The sequence below is a fragment of the Caloenas nicobarica genome, chromosome 12, assembly GCF_036013445.1.
Source record: "Caloenas nicobarica isolate bCalNic1 chromosome 12, bCalNic1.hap1, whole genome shotgun sequence".
Taxonomy (NCBI): Eukaryota; Metazoa; Chordata; class Aves; order Columbiformes; family Columbidae; genus Caloenas; species Caloenas nicobarica.
This window is the reverse complement of record NC_088256.1, coordinates 5,351,711-5,371,610: the sequence shown is the minus strand read 5'-3', so window position 1 is coordinate 5,371,610 and position 19,900 is coordinate 5,351,711. Positions and strand designations below refer to the sequence as shown.

General features: G+C 39.6%; 1 protein-coding gene across 2 annotated transcripts in view; it reads left to right on the top strand.

The window, feature by feature from the left end:
- The window catches only part of TENM1 (teneurin transmembrane protein 1), a 240,286-nt gene that overhangs the window by 163,919 nt on the left and 56,467 nt on the right, over nt 1-19,900 (top strand). For both annotated transcript variants that reach the window (XM_065643703.1, XM_065643702.1), the window contains 4 exons: nt 6,350-6,469; nt 8,233-8,494; nt 11,168-11,435; nt 16,530-16,673. In XM_065643703.1, the coding sequence (XP_065499775.1) occupies nt 6,350-6,469; nt 8,233-8,494; nt 11,168-11,435; nt 16,530-16,673 (794 nt within the window). The remainder of the gene's footprint in view (nt 1-6,349; nt 6,470-8,232; nt 8,495-11,167; nt 11,436-16,529; nt 16,674-19,900) is intronic.

The following is a 19,900-nucleotide window of genomic DNA, read 5'->3' as shown; positions in this document are numbered from 1 at the left end:
ATCTGTGTTTGTGAGATTGGCTTGCCCTTTAACAGGAAAAAACTGTGCAGTGGGAAAAGGGGCACTCACTCAGAAAACCTGGTAACACATATTTTCTTGAACATTTGAAGTATAGGGGCACATAAGTTTTTATGCTGTAGTTCACCTGGGAAGCTATAACTTACGTGCTGACAAAGAGATCCACAAATCATCCACATCACCTAACTATTACCCTGTCAACTAGGCCTATACATTAGACAAACCATGTTCCGGTAATAAGGCCATAAGAATTTTTTTTTAATTTTCACAGTACAGTACATAGCACTTAGGTTACAACCTTGACTTCATTCCATAGCTGCGCACAAATTCAGTGCACTTTATCTTTGTAACTTCTTAATTTTTAATGAAGTAAATATGTAAACAGAGTCTTTATTGATCTGAAATACCTAAACATTTAATCACTATTAATAATGTAACAGGATGTTATAAATATGTAGAACAATAGGGCATGAAAATGAACTCCATAACGAGCACCCGCCTGCCAGTGGCAGGTCTCTTGCTGATGGAGCGATGCCACTGCACCTGCTGCAAGGTCCTTGGCGGGATGTACGCTGTTTAAACCAAAAGTGACCAGCAAAAGACTTTCCTCATCAAAATGCCTCACAGCGAGGTGTTTTGGGAGAGGAGATGAGCGCTCAAGTCGCCTATACGGTGTTCTGTGACACTGCAAATGTTAGCAGCCAGATTGCACATAATCCCATCAATGCGCCTTTATAGTTGTAAGGAACTGATCTTTTAAAGCTATCGTCGATGGGATTTAACTTGGATTTAAAAGCTTTTTCTGAGTATTTTGTTTCTTTACCCTGATATGTGCCATGCCTTTGAAGAACAAAGAGCAGCAAAGACTCGTGTGTGAGCAGCAGCCCACCCTCACCTTGGTTTTATGCTTTATACCACTAAGGAATATGACTCGTACTTGCGTTGGTGCATTATTCACACCCCAGATATCGTTTGCTCCCACTGTATAGAAATTACTGTTTAGTTTGGTGAGAAGATCATTGGGATTCAGATGAGGCTTTCTGTATCTTTGGAATCAGGGCAGTGCCTGGAGACTTGCGTTGTGCCATGTCTCCTGAGTTTTGTCAACAGTAATCTGCAATGTGCTGGGCACCCCGAGGAGTTCTTCAGGCCACACTTTGCTTGATCCTCAAGTCTTCCAGGCTGTTGAAAAATTGCTCATCCATAAGTCAAATATTATTAAAAACTGCCAGAGTTTTCCTCAAGGATGACAGATCTCAGAAAGAGGCAACAGCTTAGCTGTGCTGCCTCTGTTCAGAAATCTTCCTCTGACATTGTCACTCTGACTGTCATCTAGTGTCTGTTCTTCTCCTGGGAATTAAGATTGCTAAAAAAAATATAGAAAGACAACTGTTACTACAGTAAAAAAAAAAAATCAGAAATCTGTGATGCTGCCTATCTGGTACAGACCAAAGAATGCTTGGGGATTTTTAATCTCCTTTTGGCTATTTCTGAAAAGGTGGTGTCCAATCAGATGATGATATGTCATGGCCACCTGCAGTGCCACTTGTTTGATAGCATTGGTGGTCCAACAAGAAATGTTGGAAGGTTTGGATGAAATAGTAGCTTTCATTTATTTCAGAGCACTGGCATCCATTCCCACTGGCGCTCAAATTTTGCAAAGTCCTATCTGGCGCTTTTTTTTTTTTAATCCTCTTTTCAAGAAGTCTCTGAGATCATTAGGAGGATGAAGGAAGAAATATCTAGCCAATGTTTTCAGTCTTCTCATTCAAATGGCATTGTGCAGTGTTTTACTGTACCACAGGTCAGTGGAACTCCAATGTGGGTGATGCTCGCATGAATCTCACTGTAGATAAAGCCAAAGTGATGTTGAATAGATTTGGGAAAACTATCAAAAACTGGTGAAGATTATCTCTGTCATTCAGACTGAAATGTTTTGTCTCTACCATATACTAGCGTTTTCAACATCATCTGAAATACTAAAATTAGTTGTTGTGACAACTGCTGAGACGTCTGTCCTTTTGAATTTGCATCTTAAATTTTAGCATAGATCTAATTTTTTAACATTTGGTTTCTACAATGCAGTCAGGGTGTTGCGTTGAGCCATGGATAAATACTACACCAAAATTAATGTTAAGGAGCTAGATATTTTCAAAACATATTTTGCTTTTTATTATGTCAAAGCTATGTCAATTTGTACTGGGTTTTTACAAATTCCCAACTTAAACTGTGACATGCTAAAAGGCAGATTAGACACATTCTGAATAAATGGAAATGTACTTGCTTACATCAGGAATGGTTTTGACCGACTGCATGTAGCAGGGTGTAGCAGATTAAAATGTTTTTATCAACTTCTGTTTTCAGGAAGGTTTTTAGCTTGTTTCTTTGCGAATATTTTTAATGCATGCTGCTGGCAAGCTATTTGACTCACTGCAAATAGCCTACAAAAAAGGTCCAGCGTATGGTACTGAATTAATTACCCTTCACAGGCTGCTTACAGCGACATTGTCAGCAGGAAGAAATGAATGTACCTTACTAGCCTTTAGCTTAATTTCTCTGACTGAAGATTTTAATCAGAAATATAGTACAGTAAATGACATCTTCTGGTAATGTGACACTTGTGAATTCACGAGCTGCTTGACACATCTGAGCCTAATGTCTCAGACTAAGGTGCCCAGAGAATATTGGCAACTTAACACACAAAACAAAAGCAAAAAAATATCGGATAAGTATTAGTAAGGCAAAGCAGAATGGTGATGGAATAGTAAAATGCTTTAAAAGTAATGGAAAAAATGTATCTAAAATTTTAAACTTCTATTTTTATCTTAAATTAGAGATGTCAAACAAACTGTCTGATGGCAGGGAGCTGAGACCTGGAGAGCTGAGGCCCTCAGTTACCCATGGAATGACCCATGAAGCATTGACAGAGAAATCCCACTTCTTTTAGGCCACCTGCAACCATGGGAATCTCAGCTTTCTCTCAAAAAGCCAACTGCTCCCTCTGGAGTTGCAGATTTAGTACAGCTTGCCAGGGGACTAGAAACATTTTTAATGCATTTGAAAACACTAAGGCAGCTTATCAGGGACATGTTCCTTCCCAGCTCCTCCAAATTAGAAAAGACATTTTTGCACTTACTTTCAAGTTAAAACAACTTGGATGACCTTAGTCCAAGCTTACGCAATCGCTGCAAGTAGGCGACTGTTGGGCAGGTAGTATGAGTTGTTATCCCCCGTGAGAAACAAAAGCAGGCCAGTCACAAGTGTGTAGAACAAATCTGAGAGGCTGAGAAGAGGGACATGCAGCACATTGAGGAGGCATGATGATCTTCAGAGGTTTCTCTCTTCAAATTAAGAAAAGCACTGAGAGGTAGCGAGGTCCACAGCTCCTCTGGAAAGCGGGTGAGTGTTGAAGCAATGAAACACGAAGTGGCAGTTGAGCATGGAGGGACATCGCTGCAGGGAACATGCTCGAAAAGCTCTGGTGAGGAAAGGAGTTAAGCGAGGTCTCCTGCAAGCAGGGAAGCTGCTGCCCGCAGGCATGGGCTCTGCTGCGGGAGCTGGCAAAGGAGGGAGAGCCTGCTGCAAACTAAGGGGGTGTTTGTTACCTCCCCGAGCCTTGGAGATTAATGCCGGTCATCAAGTAACCGAAAAAATGTTTTCATACCTGCAGCAAAGCAAAAACTAAAACTAATTCTGATCAAACAGTCAGTGATTTAGTAGGTGCTGGTAATTCAAGAAGAAGCCACAGAGTAGAAGACTCTTCAACTTAGAGTAGGTAATAAAAAAGGAGTAAATAATGAGGACAAGTGTAGCAACACTGAGGCAGGCTTAGAACATTTAAAATCTAAAAGATTGCAAAGACAGTGCAATGCAGATAAATGTAGAATAATGAGGTTTATGAATCTTTATCACATACTGTAAATGTGTGTAGCTTGTAAAATACGACAAATGAAAAAGAGTAAGAAAGTTGAAAGATAAGTCTCTTAATATTATTTATGAATAATGAGAAGTGAATCGGTAGAGGATATAAAGACTATGTATGAAATAATGGAGACTTTGATGAGTTTTTATCACACAAATCTGAGTGCTTGATAAAATATGAGGACAGAGTAGAGTCAGAAGACAGGTCTGTGTGGAGTGAACAAACAGGAGTACGAGAATAACGTGCTGAATAATGATGACTCTTAAGGGTCTCTCTATCATATAAAAATGTATTGTAAATATATGGAGTGCACTAATGAAGGGATTAGAAAAGGAAGGGCAGGTCTGTTGATGTTAGAAATATGAGAAAACGATAGAAACCAGTATTTTCTGCTCTAAGAAATCGAAGAGTAATTGAGCCCGGTTGTTCTGTTGAATGAGTCTCGTGAGTCTGTTGAGACACACAAAAAGCTCGATTACCTTCAGTGGAGCAGCAGATTTCACCCACAAATAGAGCCACAACCAAATTTGCTTAATGTGGAAAACAAAAACGTGGTACATCAGAACTCTCTTTCGCATATTGGCAGTAATGCAGCCTCTCCCGTTCCTCTGGGATTTATCAGCATCTTTGCTTAAAATCAGCATCTTTCTGGGAGCGTGGAATTTATATTAGCAACTGTAGTGAATGTCAAATGTCGCAAAGGGGTTAATTTTTATCAGTTGCGTTTTCTCAGTTCATAGTCAGCTGAGTTTGATGATATCATAGGGATAAATTAGTGTCCTGTCGAGTGGCTTTGGAGAACAAGATCTTACGAAACAAGTCAGAATTTTCAGAAATTTATGTTCTCCAATTAGTGCTTATGATTTCATTGGATCATGATTAATTAATCTCTCAAGGGATATTTTTAAAATTCCTATATAGACTCCTAAATACCTTTCATCTGAGGAGCTGTTAAGTTTTAGATTACATATTCACTGTGCAAAGGTAGGATGTATCTGTTGAGGTCTACCAAGAACTTTCAAACTGAGAGAGAAACATAAACGATGTCTAAATTTATGCTTGTTGTTTATATACAGTAATTCATGCTGGTTACCTTTGTAAGTATTCTACTGGTTTTGAACATTATCAAAAGACTTCTGCATACACTGTTCCCTTTGTTATGTGAAACCACAGTTCAGGAAACGTGCAATTTTCTCATTAGATCCCAAAACCTGCATCTGTTCTGCTGATGGAGCGTACCTGACAGCATGGGGCAAGATGCTGAAAGGTGTTTCAGTGGAATGGAGCTGTGTAGGCCCTTAGAAAACCCCACTAGGTCCTAATCTACACCATGAGGGTATTTTACATCTTATTCCTCATCCTTGATGAGACATGCCTCCTTTACATTTCAGTCTTCAAATACGTAAAAGGCTAAAGCTAAGAAAAAGAGAGTAATTTCTTCCCTATTTCCGTGGCTAGGGTGACAGTAATGGTATTAAAAGGCAGCAGTGGAGATTCAAATTAGACAGTAGGAAAAACTTGCCATGAGTAAAGCACTCATACAGAAGCACTGGAATGGTTACTTGGTGAGATTATAGAGTTAGACAAGCATCTGTCTGGAGTTATGTAGGTATAGTTGATCTTACCTGAGGCAAAGGAATGGACAAGATAAAGTCTTGTATTTCCTTTCAGCTCTCATTTTGTATGATTCTGTGATCCTGTTAGCCTCCGATTAGACCCACTTAGTAATGAGTTCACTTTCCTGTCCGTTGACTCTGATGCGTTCTGCTGTGCTGCCATATTCCAACCTCTTTACTAGAATGGGAGGATTTTTATGCTGGAAAGTGGGTGCAAGTCCAACAAATCCCAGAGGGAATTTAAAAGGGCATAAAATGTGATGGGGTATTGAGAAAAAATTTATGTTACACTTGATTAGGCACTCTCTGAACTTACCTATGTAACTTTCTGAAGTTCAGTGAAGACCACGTGTCTCACTGCTGCCTTATCGCATTAGTTCAGCTTTTTTCTCATAGACAGCAATGCCCTATTCTTAGCAGCAGAGAATGAGGTTTCATTCTCCCCTTTCACAAATCATCACCCCCTAGAGCTGCAGCAAGCTAAATCAGTGAAACCTTTGCAGTGCTGTTCAATGGCAGAACAAATGGTATCCTGAAATACAGCCATAAATGGAAATATATTCTCAATACAGCAATGATACATGGGGGAGTCTGTGTGTCATCTTCATGAGATAATGGTTTTTCAAATCAAGCTTTTGGACTTGTTTGAATTTTGATTCAAAATCAACAGTCACAATGGTATCAGAGTAGTTCTGTCTATCTGGGACAGAAGTATAGCACAGTTTCTGAAATCAATGCCCTTCTCACCATCCTGATGTGTCTAACATGTTGCCTTCTACTCTTTTGGTTACAGACGGGCATGTGTGATTCGAGGTCAGGTGGTGGCGATAGACGGAACACCTTTGGTTGGAGTCAACGTCAGTTTTCTGCACCACAATGAGTATGGATACACCATCAGCCGACAAGACGGAAGGTCAGACCTTCATGTAGGGTCTTTCACTAGTTTAGCTTTGTGTAGTTAGCGCCATCTACCACCTTCTATTCATGTACAAAATTTTCATAGACATCACTGGTGTGGACTGAGGATGGCATCTGGCATTCTGCTCTGGGAGCACATTATTTAGAGCTGTCTGTGGTAAACGGACCAAAGAAGAAAGAGAAGAAAAAGCCTGAACAGCAATAGGATTAAAGCAGCATTCAAACACCTGGAGTCAAAATGTGACAGTACTGCTGTAACTGTACCTTCTTGACTTTTGAATATTTTCACTAGTAAGATTTTCCAGAGAATTCAGTCTTCTCTCTTTTTTTTTTTTCCTGTTATTAACTGTGAATCTTCCAAGTAGTTTATTGAGTTATCAATGAAGTTAATTCCTTTAATTGATTTACCTTAGCCACACAAGTAAAGCTGACGACAGACTCTTTCCAGAGTCAAAATGGTTAAATTGCTGTTCCACAAGCAGTCATGAACAATCCTGGCTTCCCTCTCTTCCCCAGCCTTGTAGGGCTGAGTTCCATTCTCGAAGCGAGATGAAGTTCTCATGTATTCTATATTGCACTCCAGGGTTGGCCATCCATTTGCAATATGCTCCTGGTTTGCTCCTGAACTTGAATTGACCTGCTAAGGGCAGTTTAAGACTTCATCTTCCTTGGCTGTGTTGTAAATGACAAGAAATCAGAAGCTACCTTCCAAGAAGGAGAGAGTGTCATTTGTCACTCTTTCCACAATTTTTTTTTCTTTGGCTTTGTCGATTTATCAAAGTAAGGAGCACGCGTATTTATTTTACCTTAGTTTATTGACTTTCAAATCGCACTACTGAAAATTAGTAATTATCATCTCCTCTTTACGGTCGCCTGGATAAAGTTGTTGCATTCAAATATGCTACCTGTATTTCGCTGTGAATGTAATCGGTGTCATTTGGGAAATGTGATGAGATATGCATAATTAAGTCTGACTTCTTATCACAGTTTGTTACCATCAAAAGCCTCCATAATAGATGCATTCAATAGTACAGAGGATGAAGTATCTATTTACATATTACCTTATGTTGCCTGACTACGGATGTCAGAAGCTCAGAAAATTGAGACTCTGTGTATCGTGCCTCCGATGTCCCACTGTTTTGCAGCCCAGATATGCCAAAGGTTCTTCACAATAGCTCCCAGCGGATCACCCACCTTATGTAGAAGAGCTGATTCAGTTCTCAGTGCAATTAATTGGCATCTTTCCCAAAAATTTAATATCCTGCACAGAGGGGTCTTCTGCTCGATGTATTTAACCTTTTCTTCCTGCTACTTTTAGAAAAAGGGAAAAGGATATGTTAATAGAGAAAAGGCCTAAGAGGCTTTAAGACTTCTTATTCTGCATGCTGTAGCTGCATAGATTATGAGTAGCATCCCTTTTCTGGGCTAGGAATTTCTTTTCGTATAAACCAAAGTAGCTGGGTCCACACGGTTGTTACAGATGACTTGTTAGTATTGATTCTAGTTGATAAATAGAGGGGAGATAGGCCAAGTAGCAGTGAAGTGCTGTACCTTACTATTGACGCATGCAGGGAGAAAGCAGAGAGGTAAAGCTTCTTCATGAATACCAAAGTGAAAAGGAAAGGTCTACTTGAGTGATTTTTACATAGTAAATCCAGAGCTGTAATGAGCAACATAAAGTTTTTGTTTGTGATGCCTTGAAAGTTGTGGTAATATGATGATAAAACAAAAAGAAACAAAGTATTTTGTTTTTTCCAGTTTTGACCTTGTGGCTGTTGGAGGCATCTCCATCACTCTGGTTTTTGACAGATCTCCTTTCATATCTGAAAAAAGGACACTTTGGTTGCCTTGGAATAGATTTATCATCGTAGACAAAGTTGTAATGCAAAGAACACAGTCAGACACACCATCTTGTGACATCAGTAGTTTTATCAGCCCAAACCCGATAGTACTGCCTTCACCCTTGACCACATTTGGAGGGTCCTGTCCTGAGAGAGGAACTGTTATTCCAGAGCTACAGGTAATGAAAAGACTTCCAAATTAACAATTTGTTCAGTTGCAGAACAAGTTCTAGACAATTTTAGAAGATGATACCAAATAGTGCACAATTAACTGCTGTGATGTTATTCACTTGTCAGAATGTCAGCTATGCAGATCTCTAGTACTGTTTCACAAGATGCTTTTGCCTTTTTTTCTTTATTTATTTTTTGTTAATATCTTAAGGTGCTCTATTTCTTACCTACAAGTGGAAGAAAATGGGGAGTCTTAACATGATTTATTATTGAAATCCTGTTTTATTTATAACGATGCACAAAATCAATCCTAAGTTACAGATAAACAATACAACGTCCCCATACATCAATGTGAGACATGACCCAACATGCTTTGAAGACTCCTAGGGATGTTTCTTCCATTCACACCTTCTTGTTCTTAATGATGGCACCTCCAGCTATATTTTAGCTGCTTCTATTTTATTACTTTCTTTCCAAGGTAGAGCAATTTTAACAGGTTTGTTTTTATTTATATAAATATGTCTTTTATTTAAATAAAAATGTCTTTTTTTCATGACACTCCTTTAAGTGTTTAGAAGTAATTTCTAATTAACCTTGTATTTAACTGTTCTCTTATTTGGTTCTTAAAAGACATTGTATGAGTTGAACACCCAAGAAAATACAACTACACAGGTTTCAGATCATGTTAACCCCCATAATTTTTAGTATGCTGTTTAAGCAGTTAGAGTTCAAGCAATAAGGCCTCTTCTGGGTTTCACAGAGCAAGTCCGGAAGATACTTTGGAGGCTGCCTGTAGACATGAATATTTTTGATGTTTTCTCTTTTTCTCATCAAAGTGTTGCTACTGATTAAGGGCCTTTATTCCACATGTAAGAGACCTGTTTAGAACTTAATTATGCCTAAACATTTCCATAACTATTAAGAACATTATCGTGTTTTAGCAAGTTGATGGCCACAGTGTTGCTTCACAGGACTAAGTGAAACTAATAAACATAAATTTAAAATAACTGATGCACACTAGTAAGAAAAAACTGGGTCACTTTACTCCACATGAGATATTCCTGGGTCGTCTTTAGACAGCGAGGTACCCAAAGATGCAGTCTACTCAGAGAGAAACTGGCCCCGGTCCTTTTTTTGACATTGCAGGGTCCTTAAATGGTTAAATTTCATTGTACAGTACTGGGAAATGAACAAAAAGGAACCCAGAATAATAAGAGAAGGAGATATATTAGCATGTATTAATGCATGAATATTGTTTCCTGCTTTTCTATTAAAAAATGAGCAGAGATGTCAGATGTATGACAGTGAGGGCAGCTGGGATGTCAGCAGGAAAGAAGGGGAACACTGCAAATCAGGAACAATAAATGGGGCAGGATTTCCCTGGCAACACTACATTTCATATGTCGAAACGACAAGTGCTGGCAGGCCTCCAGCTGTACTGCAGCAATCCTATGACAGTGATCCTGTTGCAATGTGTAAATAAAATTGTTTTGAAAGCAAAGCGATCTCTCGTTAAACAAGAAAAATTGAAAAACTGGGAGATACAAACAAAACAGTTTGTATTTTTCCAAGCTTGACAAATTTAGCATTGTGACAGGTTGACTTGTTATTACAGAAACACACTAAAATCATTAACCATGTTAGGTACAGTCTACTTCTCAGTGGGTTTTTGAGTGACGGCAGCAGCATCCTCCAAGAAGCTGCTCTCTTCTCTTGCCTGTTCTTCCTCACACTCTGTCCCAGAACAGCTCCTTTCTCTCAGGAGATCACAAGAGCTAAACCCCTTTTTGTAGCTCCAAGGCCCACATCATTCAAAAGGTCGAGGCCAAGTTTCCTTTTTTCCCTTGCAAGCTCGCGGTCCGTGCTGTCCCTCTAGGTTCATCTCCACCGCAGCCAGGGGCTGATGCCACCCCACAGTGGGCACGCCCAAGCCAGCTTTAATCCAGGGGATTCAGACAGGGGCACTGCCAGTGGTACCGGGAGATGTGACCTCTGTTGCAGACCTTTGGGACCTACCTGTTAGCTCGATGGCTCTGTCACCCCGGCTGTTTCATCATCGCTGCCGTGTGTCCCCCGTTCCCTCGTTACTTTTCCTGTGCTGTGCCTGCCCCTGCCATGTCCCTTCTTGCTGGAGCTCAGCCTTACTGCAAGCGCTTCTGCACAGGAGATGCTGTAGCAGGAAGGTTTTTTTCTTTCTTTCTTAGCTCTCCCCAAGTCAGAGTTATTACCCCCAAAGCAGGATAGTATCTTCAAATCATAATGTGGTACATAAAGCGCGTGCATATTTTTAAAAAGTTTTTAATTGTATTCTGGTTAAGAACACTCATCAAGTAAACCAAATAACAGAGCCAAGGTAAAGCTGTAGAGCTTTTGAGTGCGAATATGTCCACGGAGACAGTGTTTGCTCCAGGTAGATAAGAGTAAAGCACTGGAGGAAGAGGCTCTTTATCAAAATAGACAGACAGCCATCCAGTAAGGTGACAAAGCAATTTCTGGTGTTGGACAATTTGCAATATGCCTGGCTACTGCATTGCTGGAATAAACACAGAAAGACCAGCAGTGTTTCAAGTGGTACCGTGTTCACATAATGATTGTGAAATGTAAAATAAGCACCTGCAGTAATTACTGTAATTTTGCATTTTTCTGGGCTATAGATATGATGATGTGGGTTTTTTTCCAAGGTGGTCCAAGAGGAAATCCCAATTCCTTCAAGTTTTGTGAAGCTGAGTTATCTCAGCAGTCGAACACCAGGGTATAAAACTTTGCTGCGCATTATTTTGACACACACGACCATCCCTTCTGGAATGACAAAAGTCCATCTGATAGTTGCTGTTGAAGGACGTCTGCTTCAGAAATGGTTTCCTGCTGCAGCCAATTTGGTCTACACGTTTGCCTGGAATAAGACGGATATATACGGACAGAAGGTTTCTGGTCTGGCCGAGGCTATGGGTATGTAGAATCACCTCGTTGTAAGCAGAAATGCTCACATGCATCAACCTGGGAAAATACAGCTGATAAATTTTGTTGCTGCATTTACATTCTTTTAAATCAAATGCCTCTTTAGCTGAAGTGACTTGTATGATTTCCTAAGAACATTTTCTTTCTTATTCTTCCAATGTCGTCTTTCTAATTTAATCAATTTGAAAATCCCCTTTTCCCTCAGCGAATGGTTGTGTACTAACGGCATTATATTCAGCTGTCTTTGTTTTTGAATGTTACTTTGAATATGACCTTTGGTGTGTCATTTTTTCTGTCATTTTTTGGCTGTGACATTTAAAATGTCATTTCCATTTAGGGTTTATAAAATTCTAACTTTTAGGCATCTTTTCTTACTACATTTCACATCCCAGCAGTTAAAACTTTTTGATTTGTTGTTTAAAGATGTTTATGTGAAAATCATCATGTTTCAGAGGCTTTTTTTTACCAAGCAGCACGAGCAGCTGTTCTGAGGATTGCTACAGAAGTGCTGTCTGTGCAAACACATTTCATTTAGCCAGCCATTTTTTTCATTAATTTCATTATTTGTTTTTTAAAAGGCTTGCTATTTTTTTAACTGAATTTGGGGTCGTGTTGCTTAGTGGAATAATCTTATAGATACTTTTCATTAACATTACTTAGCTTATCAGCAAAGCTTAGTATTGTGAATAAGCCCTGTTCACTTCCTTAGAGTAGCTTTGTTTTGCTTTTTAAGTCAGGGCAATTCTAGCAAGCAGCACTGGCAGGACCAGGCTATGAAACAAGGATAGCAAGGGCTACATGGAGCCATCTACCCTTACAAGGACTATGCCTTGTTCTGTATTTGAAAATGCTGTTCTGAAGGGGCAGCCAGAAGCTGACCTGCTGTGCTGTCCGCACAGGCAGTCGTGGCTGCAAATTGGCTCGTGCAAAGCCAAAAGTGCCACCTAGGCTGTGCAAGCCCTGCAGCTCCCCGTGCATCCAGTGCGTGACTGTGTTCTCATGTGCTCCCAGCCGGGTCGTCTGGGAGGCAGCTGCAGGGAGAGGTGATGGGAGAAAGGAGGATTGTAGCTTTTCTCTGGTCATTTCTGCTTAGAGAATGATGCAGACATAGCTATTGGTGTCCACAAAGGGTTATGAGACCAAGAGACAGAGTATGCTTTACCTGGCGTCATGCACACAGGAATACATCAGAATGCAAGGAGCTTATTCTAGGGCTGTGGTCCCTCAGTCTACTTCAGCAGATACGACTGCAGGCTGTTGCCAGAAGGGATGTTCCCACATTCTCTCCTCACCCCTGGGCCACCACTCACATTCGTTTGATCATGAAATGAGCCAGATCAGGAACAAATTCAGCTGAAAACTGATGCAACCAGAAAATAAGTGATAAATTTTCAGCTTCGTTAGTTTCCTGATCTGCTCTGAAAGCTAGTGCAGAAGCGCAGGTCTTCTCGTTGCAGCCGTAGCTCACGCATAACGTTAGCCTGAAGGGATCAAAACTCCACCCTTAGTGCAAGGTGTCCTGAACTGCTGCAGCATCATAGCTGCATCTGATCTACCACGTCTGCTTCACACCTGCAGAAGGGTGGGCAGCTATTTGAAGTGTCCGCTCAGGTGCTGGCGTTGATACCACAGAGGGCTCTGAATGTCCTAGGAACGGTGCGTGGTGGGGAGCAGGGGTGCCCTTTACTGTCTTGTGAAACCTCCTTGTTAGGGGGCAAATCTAGCCCTGGCCCTCTGAATAAAGCTTATGCAATAGTCCTACATAATGACTGTTATAATTAACTGCTGATTAATTTTTTTATTTTCCTTAAAGTTTCACTTAATTATGCTTCTTGCAAAATAGCAGCAAAAATCTTTATATTTTAAGTGCGTTGTTAGCATGCTTTGTTAGATTCCAATAAAGCTTTATTTAATTTGACACACTAGTTCTCACGGACCATTATATGCTTCCATTATATGAATTTTTGTCAAAATAATTTCCTCTGCCAGTATATTACCAATATTTAACAATGCATTCTGTTCAGTTTTCATTTTAATTAAATTGCAGCAGGTTGAAGTCCTGAAACTCAGGAATATAACCATCTGTCTTTGGTTTTATAAATACTATAAACGTCTTTATTTTTTTTCAGGGTTATTGACAGCAGTTGCAGAAAATAAGACTTTGTAAGCATATTTCCACACACAAGTAGTTCTCTTTAAATTTGTTGGAGAAATGTTTGCTAGTGTTTGTCTAGTCCCCAAGTCCCTAACAAGAGGCTATTTTCTCAGAGTAACATCTGAGATGATAAACATTCTTTGTTCTGAATAAAAAAACCATCATGTGGATGTTGACACACAAAACCTTGGTGGTAAAGTCCGTGTTACTTTGTAACTTAACATAGGAAAAGGAAGGATTTCGGTAGAAATCTCAATAAATTCTCCCGTATAACCCCATACATGCTCAATCTTACTTCTGCAAGCACTTGCATCCCACACGGCAGCATGAGGTGATGTGCAAGGACCAACCAGTCTGGTGTGAATATAAACCAGCTCTTGAGTAGAATAGTCTGAGGCCGTCTCTGTTTATTACTCATTACTTTGGTGGAGTTCGTTGTGTTTGTTGTTTGAAGAAGTACGATGCTGAAAAGTACAAATATTTCAGGAGGGGTTTAATTAGACGTTACTGTCCTGTTTAATCTTTTATTTTTTACCTATATTTTGGCAACAGCCCTTAAACTGTTTTTATGCTGGCACTACTAACAAATTGTTGTTCATTCTTCTAAATAGCTTTATCAAAAGAATAGGTTTTTGGTACAGGTGTTTTTAGAAAAATCTTTTGAAATCCATTTTGACACTGCAAAGAACTGTACTTTCTGGTTGTTTTAGTGTCCAAAAACATAGTCACTGCAGTGAAATCTCAGTCACCTCAAAAAAAGGGTATAAATGAATTTAACCAGAAAATAACACCTCATAACAAAGGTAAGCTAAGATTGTCATTTCACTTCCAAAATTACATTTTGTGAAACCTGCCAATAACAAAATACTTATTTTCCAAGTGGCACTGCAGTCTCTTGGTTGACTTTACAATTGTTATACTTCACCTTGATTACTTTGCATGCAAAACAATTGATAAGAAATTTTCGTGGGTGGCACATCAGTACCTCCAGTTAGATGTTTCAGGAGACCCTGCTTTAAGATTACACGACACTCCTTGTTGGAGCATAGACTTTTTTCATAAATATGTGTAAGTATACATGGGAATGTGGTTGTAGACACACATTGAGTGTATGTCCAGGTGTCTCTCTGATGAGAAGGGACAAAAAGGCAGCTACACAGGATAACCATGAGAACAGGGAAACTCTAGGAAAGGGGATGGTGACCTCTGGGGGGTATTTGGCAGCTCAGAAGCATCAGCTGTCAGCAGGGAATAGCAGACACTTTACAGTGTTAGCTGCAGCCCTGGCCAATGTGCCACTGTGGATCCACGGGAAGAGATGACCAGATGGTGTAAATTGTTGTACCTCCCTTGACCCAGATACCAGCCTGGTACCCAACAGTAGATGCTGGACTGTCCCGTGGGTCTGTCATGGTTCACCGAGCCAGACTGAGTGACTCTGTATTGCAGGGCTTTACTTTTTTTCAAGTCTACACATCTGACCCAGGATTGAATGTGTTAAGTGCGTGAATGGAGTAAAGACGCTAACGCGTAGGCGGCAAATGTGAGGTTTCTTCATTGGAAAAATCTGCCCTTTATCTTCTCTCTGCATTAACCCCCAGAACACGGTGTGTTCGGTGGCTGATGGCTCATCCCAGCACAGGATGTGGCTGTTCTGGGACCAGCTCTGTGCCCACAGCTGGGGAGTTACCCAGAAACATTGCCGATGTTCATCAGAAGAACTCCTATAACACAAAAAAATGGACCAAGTGTCTGCTGTATCCTCAGACTGAAACCTATAATGTTTAAAACATACACTATTTACAGTACTTAAGGAGATGCGATTTTTACAAGTCGGAGTTTAGCTGCAAAAACAGGTTCTTTCTGCTAAAATGGTAAAGCAGCTCTAAGTGAAGTTGCTGTAAGGAACAGCTTTCAGTTTGCCATAAAACATTTATCTTACAGACACAAATGCTCCCTGCTATAGCTGGTCAAAATATTTTGACTGCAGCCAGTAATGGAATTTAGATGGTATTAAAACTATTTATAGTTCAAGTAAAATGTACCTGAAGCTGCTACTTGGAAAAAGTGAGAAGAAAGTATTGAAAATGTCAGACAACTGTGTTCTTAAATCTTTTTATTTATTTTGTATCTTAAAATATTTTTACAGATTTTTTTTTTTTTTTTGAAAGGCTGAACTACCTCAGTATTTCCTACATTAAATTTTCAGATTTGATACCAAAATAACATTCTTCCTTTATGAATAGTTGCACTGAAATCTAAAAAGTTTTACTAGGGGAGGAAAAAACTTTTAAAAAAAAAAAGTTGGTATATTAGAGATACCGAAACTACATTTTGAAGAGGTTTTTTTGTTTGTTTTACTGAAGTATGAAAGGGAAGGCTTTTTGCCCAGTTTGATGCCCCCCCCAAACCACCATCCTTAGGGAAATTTATGATTTTCAGCAGGTATTTTGGCCAACTGTAGAGGGGAACCATGTGATATGCAAGACTGCTAAGATAAGTGTTTTATTCTAGAAGTTTTCAGCTTGGCATTCCGTTTTTTGCCTAACTACAGGTTTTACAATTAGCAAATGAAGTTAAAACAGTTCAGCAGGGATTTTTTCTGTTTAAGCTGCTATTCAGGTAATTAGCAGAAATGCAATAAACAGTCAAGTCAGGAGTCATGGGAGGAGATTTATACTGTTAAGAAATCCATAACTGATACGACAGAAAATTTTCTGCTTTGAAACAGTAGTAGCTATAGCTGTAATAACATACTAATCTCTTTAAACCCTTTTTAAAAAAAATACCATTCAACAATAGTAATCAGGCAGAGGAAAATTAGTGGCATCATTACTTGACAGCTGAATATCAAAACCTGGAATGAAAAATTACCTAGTAGTTCACAGAGGAAAAGGTAGACTGATAGATCTTTAATTATTTGTTTGCAGTGTCGGTGGGTTATGAATATGAAACATGTCCTGATTTTATTCTGTGGGAGAAGAGAACAGTAATCCTTCAAGGCTTTGAAATGGATGCTTCAAATCTGGGAGGCTGGTCTATAAACAAACACCATGTATTAAATCCGCAAAGTGGTAAGTCCTTTCTTTATTAACTGGCCATGCAGAAGAAGAATACAAATTTTAAAGGAATTAATTGTTCAGATTTTAAGCATTACACTTCCTAATGTGTAATCCTCTTTGGATGTGCACCCTCATTTATTGAGAACTACACTGTAAATGCCATCTGAAAGGATGTTTTTAATGTTCTGGCTCCCAGGTATTAAACATTAATATCACTAACTCTTGTGATCACTAACACATTGTCATCATTCAGACAGCAAAAGGGCACACTAATTTAGCTTCATTCGCGCACTGTTTGTGTAGAAGTACCACATTTTAAGTCAGTTTGTAGTGTGTTATATTCTCAGCGAAGTATCTACGCCCCTAATTCATCCTATGACTAACATCACTTAGTAGCACCCCAGCACCGGGGCAACAAACCCTGCAGGAAAGCAGTGGGGCTGGGCGAGAGGCAGTGCTGCCGACACCGCGCTGCCAGCCCAGCACGCGGAACCTTCCGTCACTGCCCACAGAGAGGCACAGCAAGTTACTCCTCAGGACAAAAAAACCAGCACCTTTCGAAGCATTAGAAAAAAGAAAATGTAAGTGCTCTTGGTGTCATAGCATTAACCCTGCATAGAGATTCTTCAAGCATGGAGACTTGAATCTCTTTTCTTACATTCCTGTGGTTTTTTTCTCTTCCTCCCTTAACATCTATAATAAGAAAGTAGTGGGATTAAATTATTAAAACAATGCTTGTAGATAAATTATGACAACTAGAGAAAATATGGTTTTGCCAATAGACAGATACCTCACTGTCTGGGGAAAGAGCAACTTGGGGTCAGATTTTCAGCACTTATAAATCAGCAGGGTATTGGGTTCAGTAAAGTTCTCTCCATTTGCTCCAGCTGAGAGTCTGTCCACTAAAAATTTCCGTCTGCAAACTTCTGTTAATGAAGATTCATGCACAGATGTATAGCTGTCAGGTTTTTACAAGTTCTGTTGTTGAATGCACAGCTACAGTATAAATATTCCTAATACAAAAGGTCAGATTTAGTTTGTAAATTATCTGGATTTCTGGTTTGATTTAAAATAGTTTGACATTTTAAACAGCGGTTCTTTCATACTCTGTCTTATTGGTTTGTATAGATTGTCTCTTTTAAATGCCAGCTATTGACATTTAACACAAAGAGAAATCTGACCTCAGTCAGCTCAGCCCCCAACTGTGAGCCCCATAGTCTACTCCTTAGTGCCAATTTACCACTTGCATAGTTTAATTTCAAGACTAAATTGCTGGCAGTAACTCCTATTTATATGACTATCTGCTCACTGCAGTGGTTACTCCTATAATTCACCCCATAGGCACTAACATGTTCTGAGATTTTGTGAAGTATGAAATTATAATCTGAGCGGGGCTAAATCATTGCTTTCCTGAGCATGGGGGTATATGGTGACAAATTGTTTCCTGGCCCTGTCTGAGCTGTGGGGCTGGGAACACCAGAGAGCAGAGACCTGTCAGCCACGTGCCACCTCCTCCCAAATCAGCTACCCCAGCCCAATAACAAGGACAGGGAACGTGCAGCTTCTTGTACCTGCTCCTCTTCCTCTCGTGTTTCCACTGCGCTGGGCATGATCCAGGCTGAAGTCGGGGGAAGCTGCTGAACATCTTTATCTATTACTCAAAGGGACACAATCTGGGAGGGGAGGGCATAAGCACATCTGGCTTGAAGTCAGTGGGTCTCTCCTGTTCTCAGTTTGCATGTGAGAGCATCTCCAGCGAGGCTGGCAAAGCCCAGCCAGAGCTCAGGGATGCCTCAGATGTTCCTCATGATTCTAATAGGCTTTGAGCATCCACACCTGGCTCATGTATAGGAACCAGGAGAGCAGTTAGGAGCAGAAAAACAATGACTATACCATAGCTAGTGCACACCTAACAGAGCAGCCTGTAGGCTCATATTAAAGCAACAAAACCAAATAATGAACTGCGTTAACCAAAAGAATAAAAGTAATGAGTGTGCTTCTGGTCTTATCTAGAAACTAGTCAACTGCTCTTCCATTTCGGATGTATAAAAGGTACTTTAAATAAGGACAAGAAATGATTCAGACTTAGAATTATACATTTCAGACTTATCTCCATGCCACTATAAATGAAATGAAAGCATGAGTAGCCTTCTCAAATATGAATATATTGAGGGGTTTTTTTTGCTTTTAATTAAAGCACTCCCACTATGTATGAAGAGCTGCTCTTTTTAGAAGCATGAAATTTGCATCTGTTTTTGAAACACTGTCACTGGATTAACTATAGAAATAGCATTGGAGTATAACAAATGTCTTTCTAAAAGTTCTCTATTGCAATGTTGTTTTCAAACTAAAACTGGAAGCATTCGCTTGGTTAGTTGGCTAGTCCTGAGGAGTTTATACCGAACTTCAACCACTAAGCCTTGTCTTTCAGGTCTGCTGCTGTGCACGACAGCCCTACTCAGACACAAGGGGGGATACGCTTCCCTCTCTCCCCAAAACACTATTCTGTTTAGAGATGTTACAAAATAAGTAGGCACAACAGAAAAGATGTAAAATAAATAGATACAATTTTACAGAATTGCACTTCATAGCAGAGTCTAAACTGTGGAGGTACAAGTACGGACTTGCAGAAACCATGGCAAGTATAGACTGTGTTCTATTGCCAGATGTAAGTATATTTAAAAAAAAAAAAAAAGGAGAAATAAAAAATATGTCCTATTCCAGCAGCACAGATGTGAAATAACATATATTGTTTCAATGTGGCTGTCATTGGAAACTCAAGCTTTTTAAATGTATGCAGTTTTGCATCAGTATGACTGTTAGGTTAACAAAGGATCACATGCTGTTCTCAGCTATGCTAAACTGTTCTTTCCCCACTTTTTTTCCCCTCCAGTTTAGAGGTTTGATCACTTCTAGTTTGTGACATGATTAGAGAGTTTAATGTTTTCTAACGCAAAGGTTTTGGTCAGTTTGGAAGACCTTCAGGGCATTTCTTATAATCACGAAGAGAACACATACCATAAACACTGGTACCTTTTAAAGACACCTATATCTCATGGATACAAATGAATGTGCTATTAACTGATCTTTCAGAGTATTCATTGAATTAGATTTTTCTTTTGATGGGCAAGTGTATTGATTCTATTTTTATTTGTCTGGGAGAAAGAAGAGTAATTTTACGGGGACTTTATGTTTTACGGTAATTTCAGCCCCAGTGAAACACAGCACCGACTAAAATT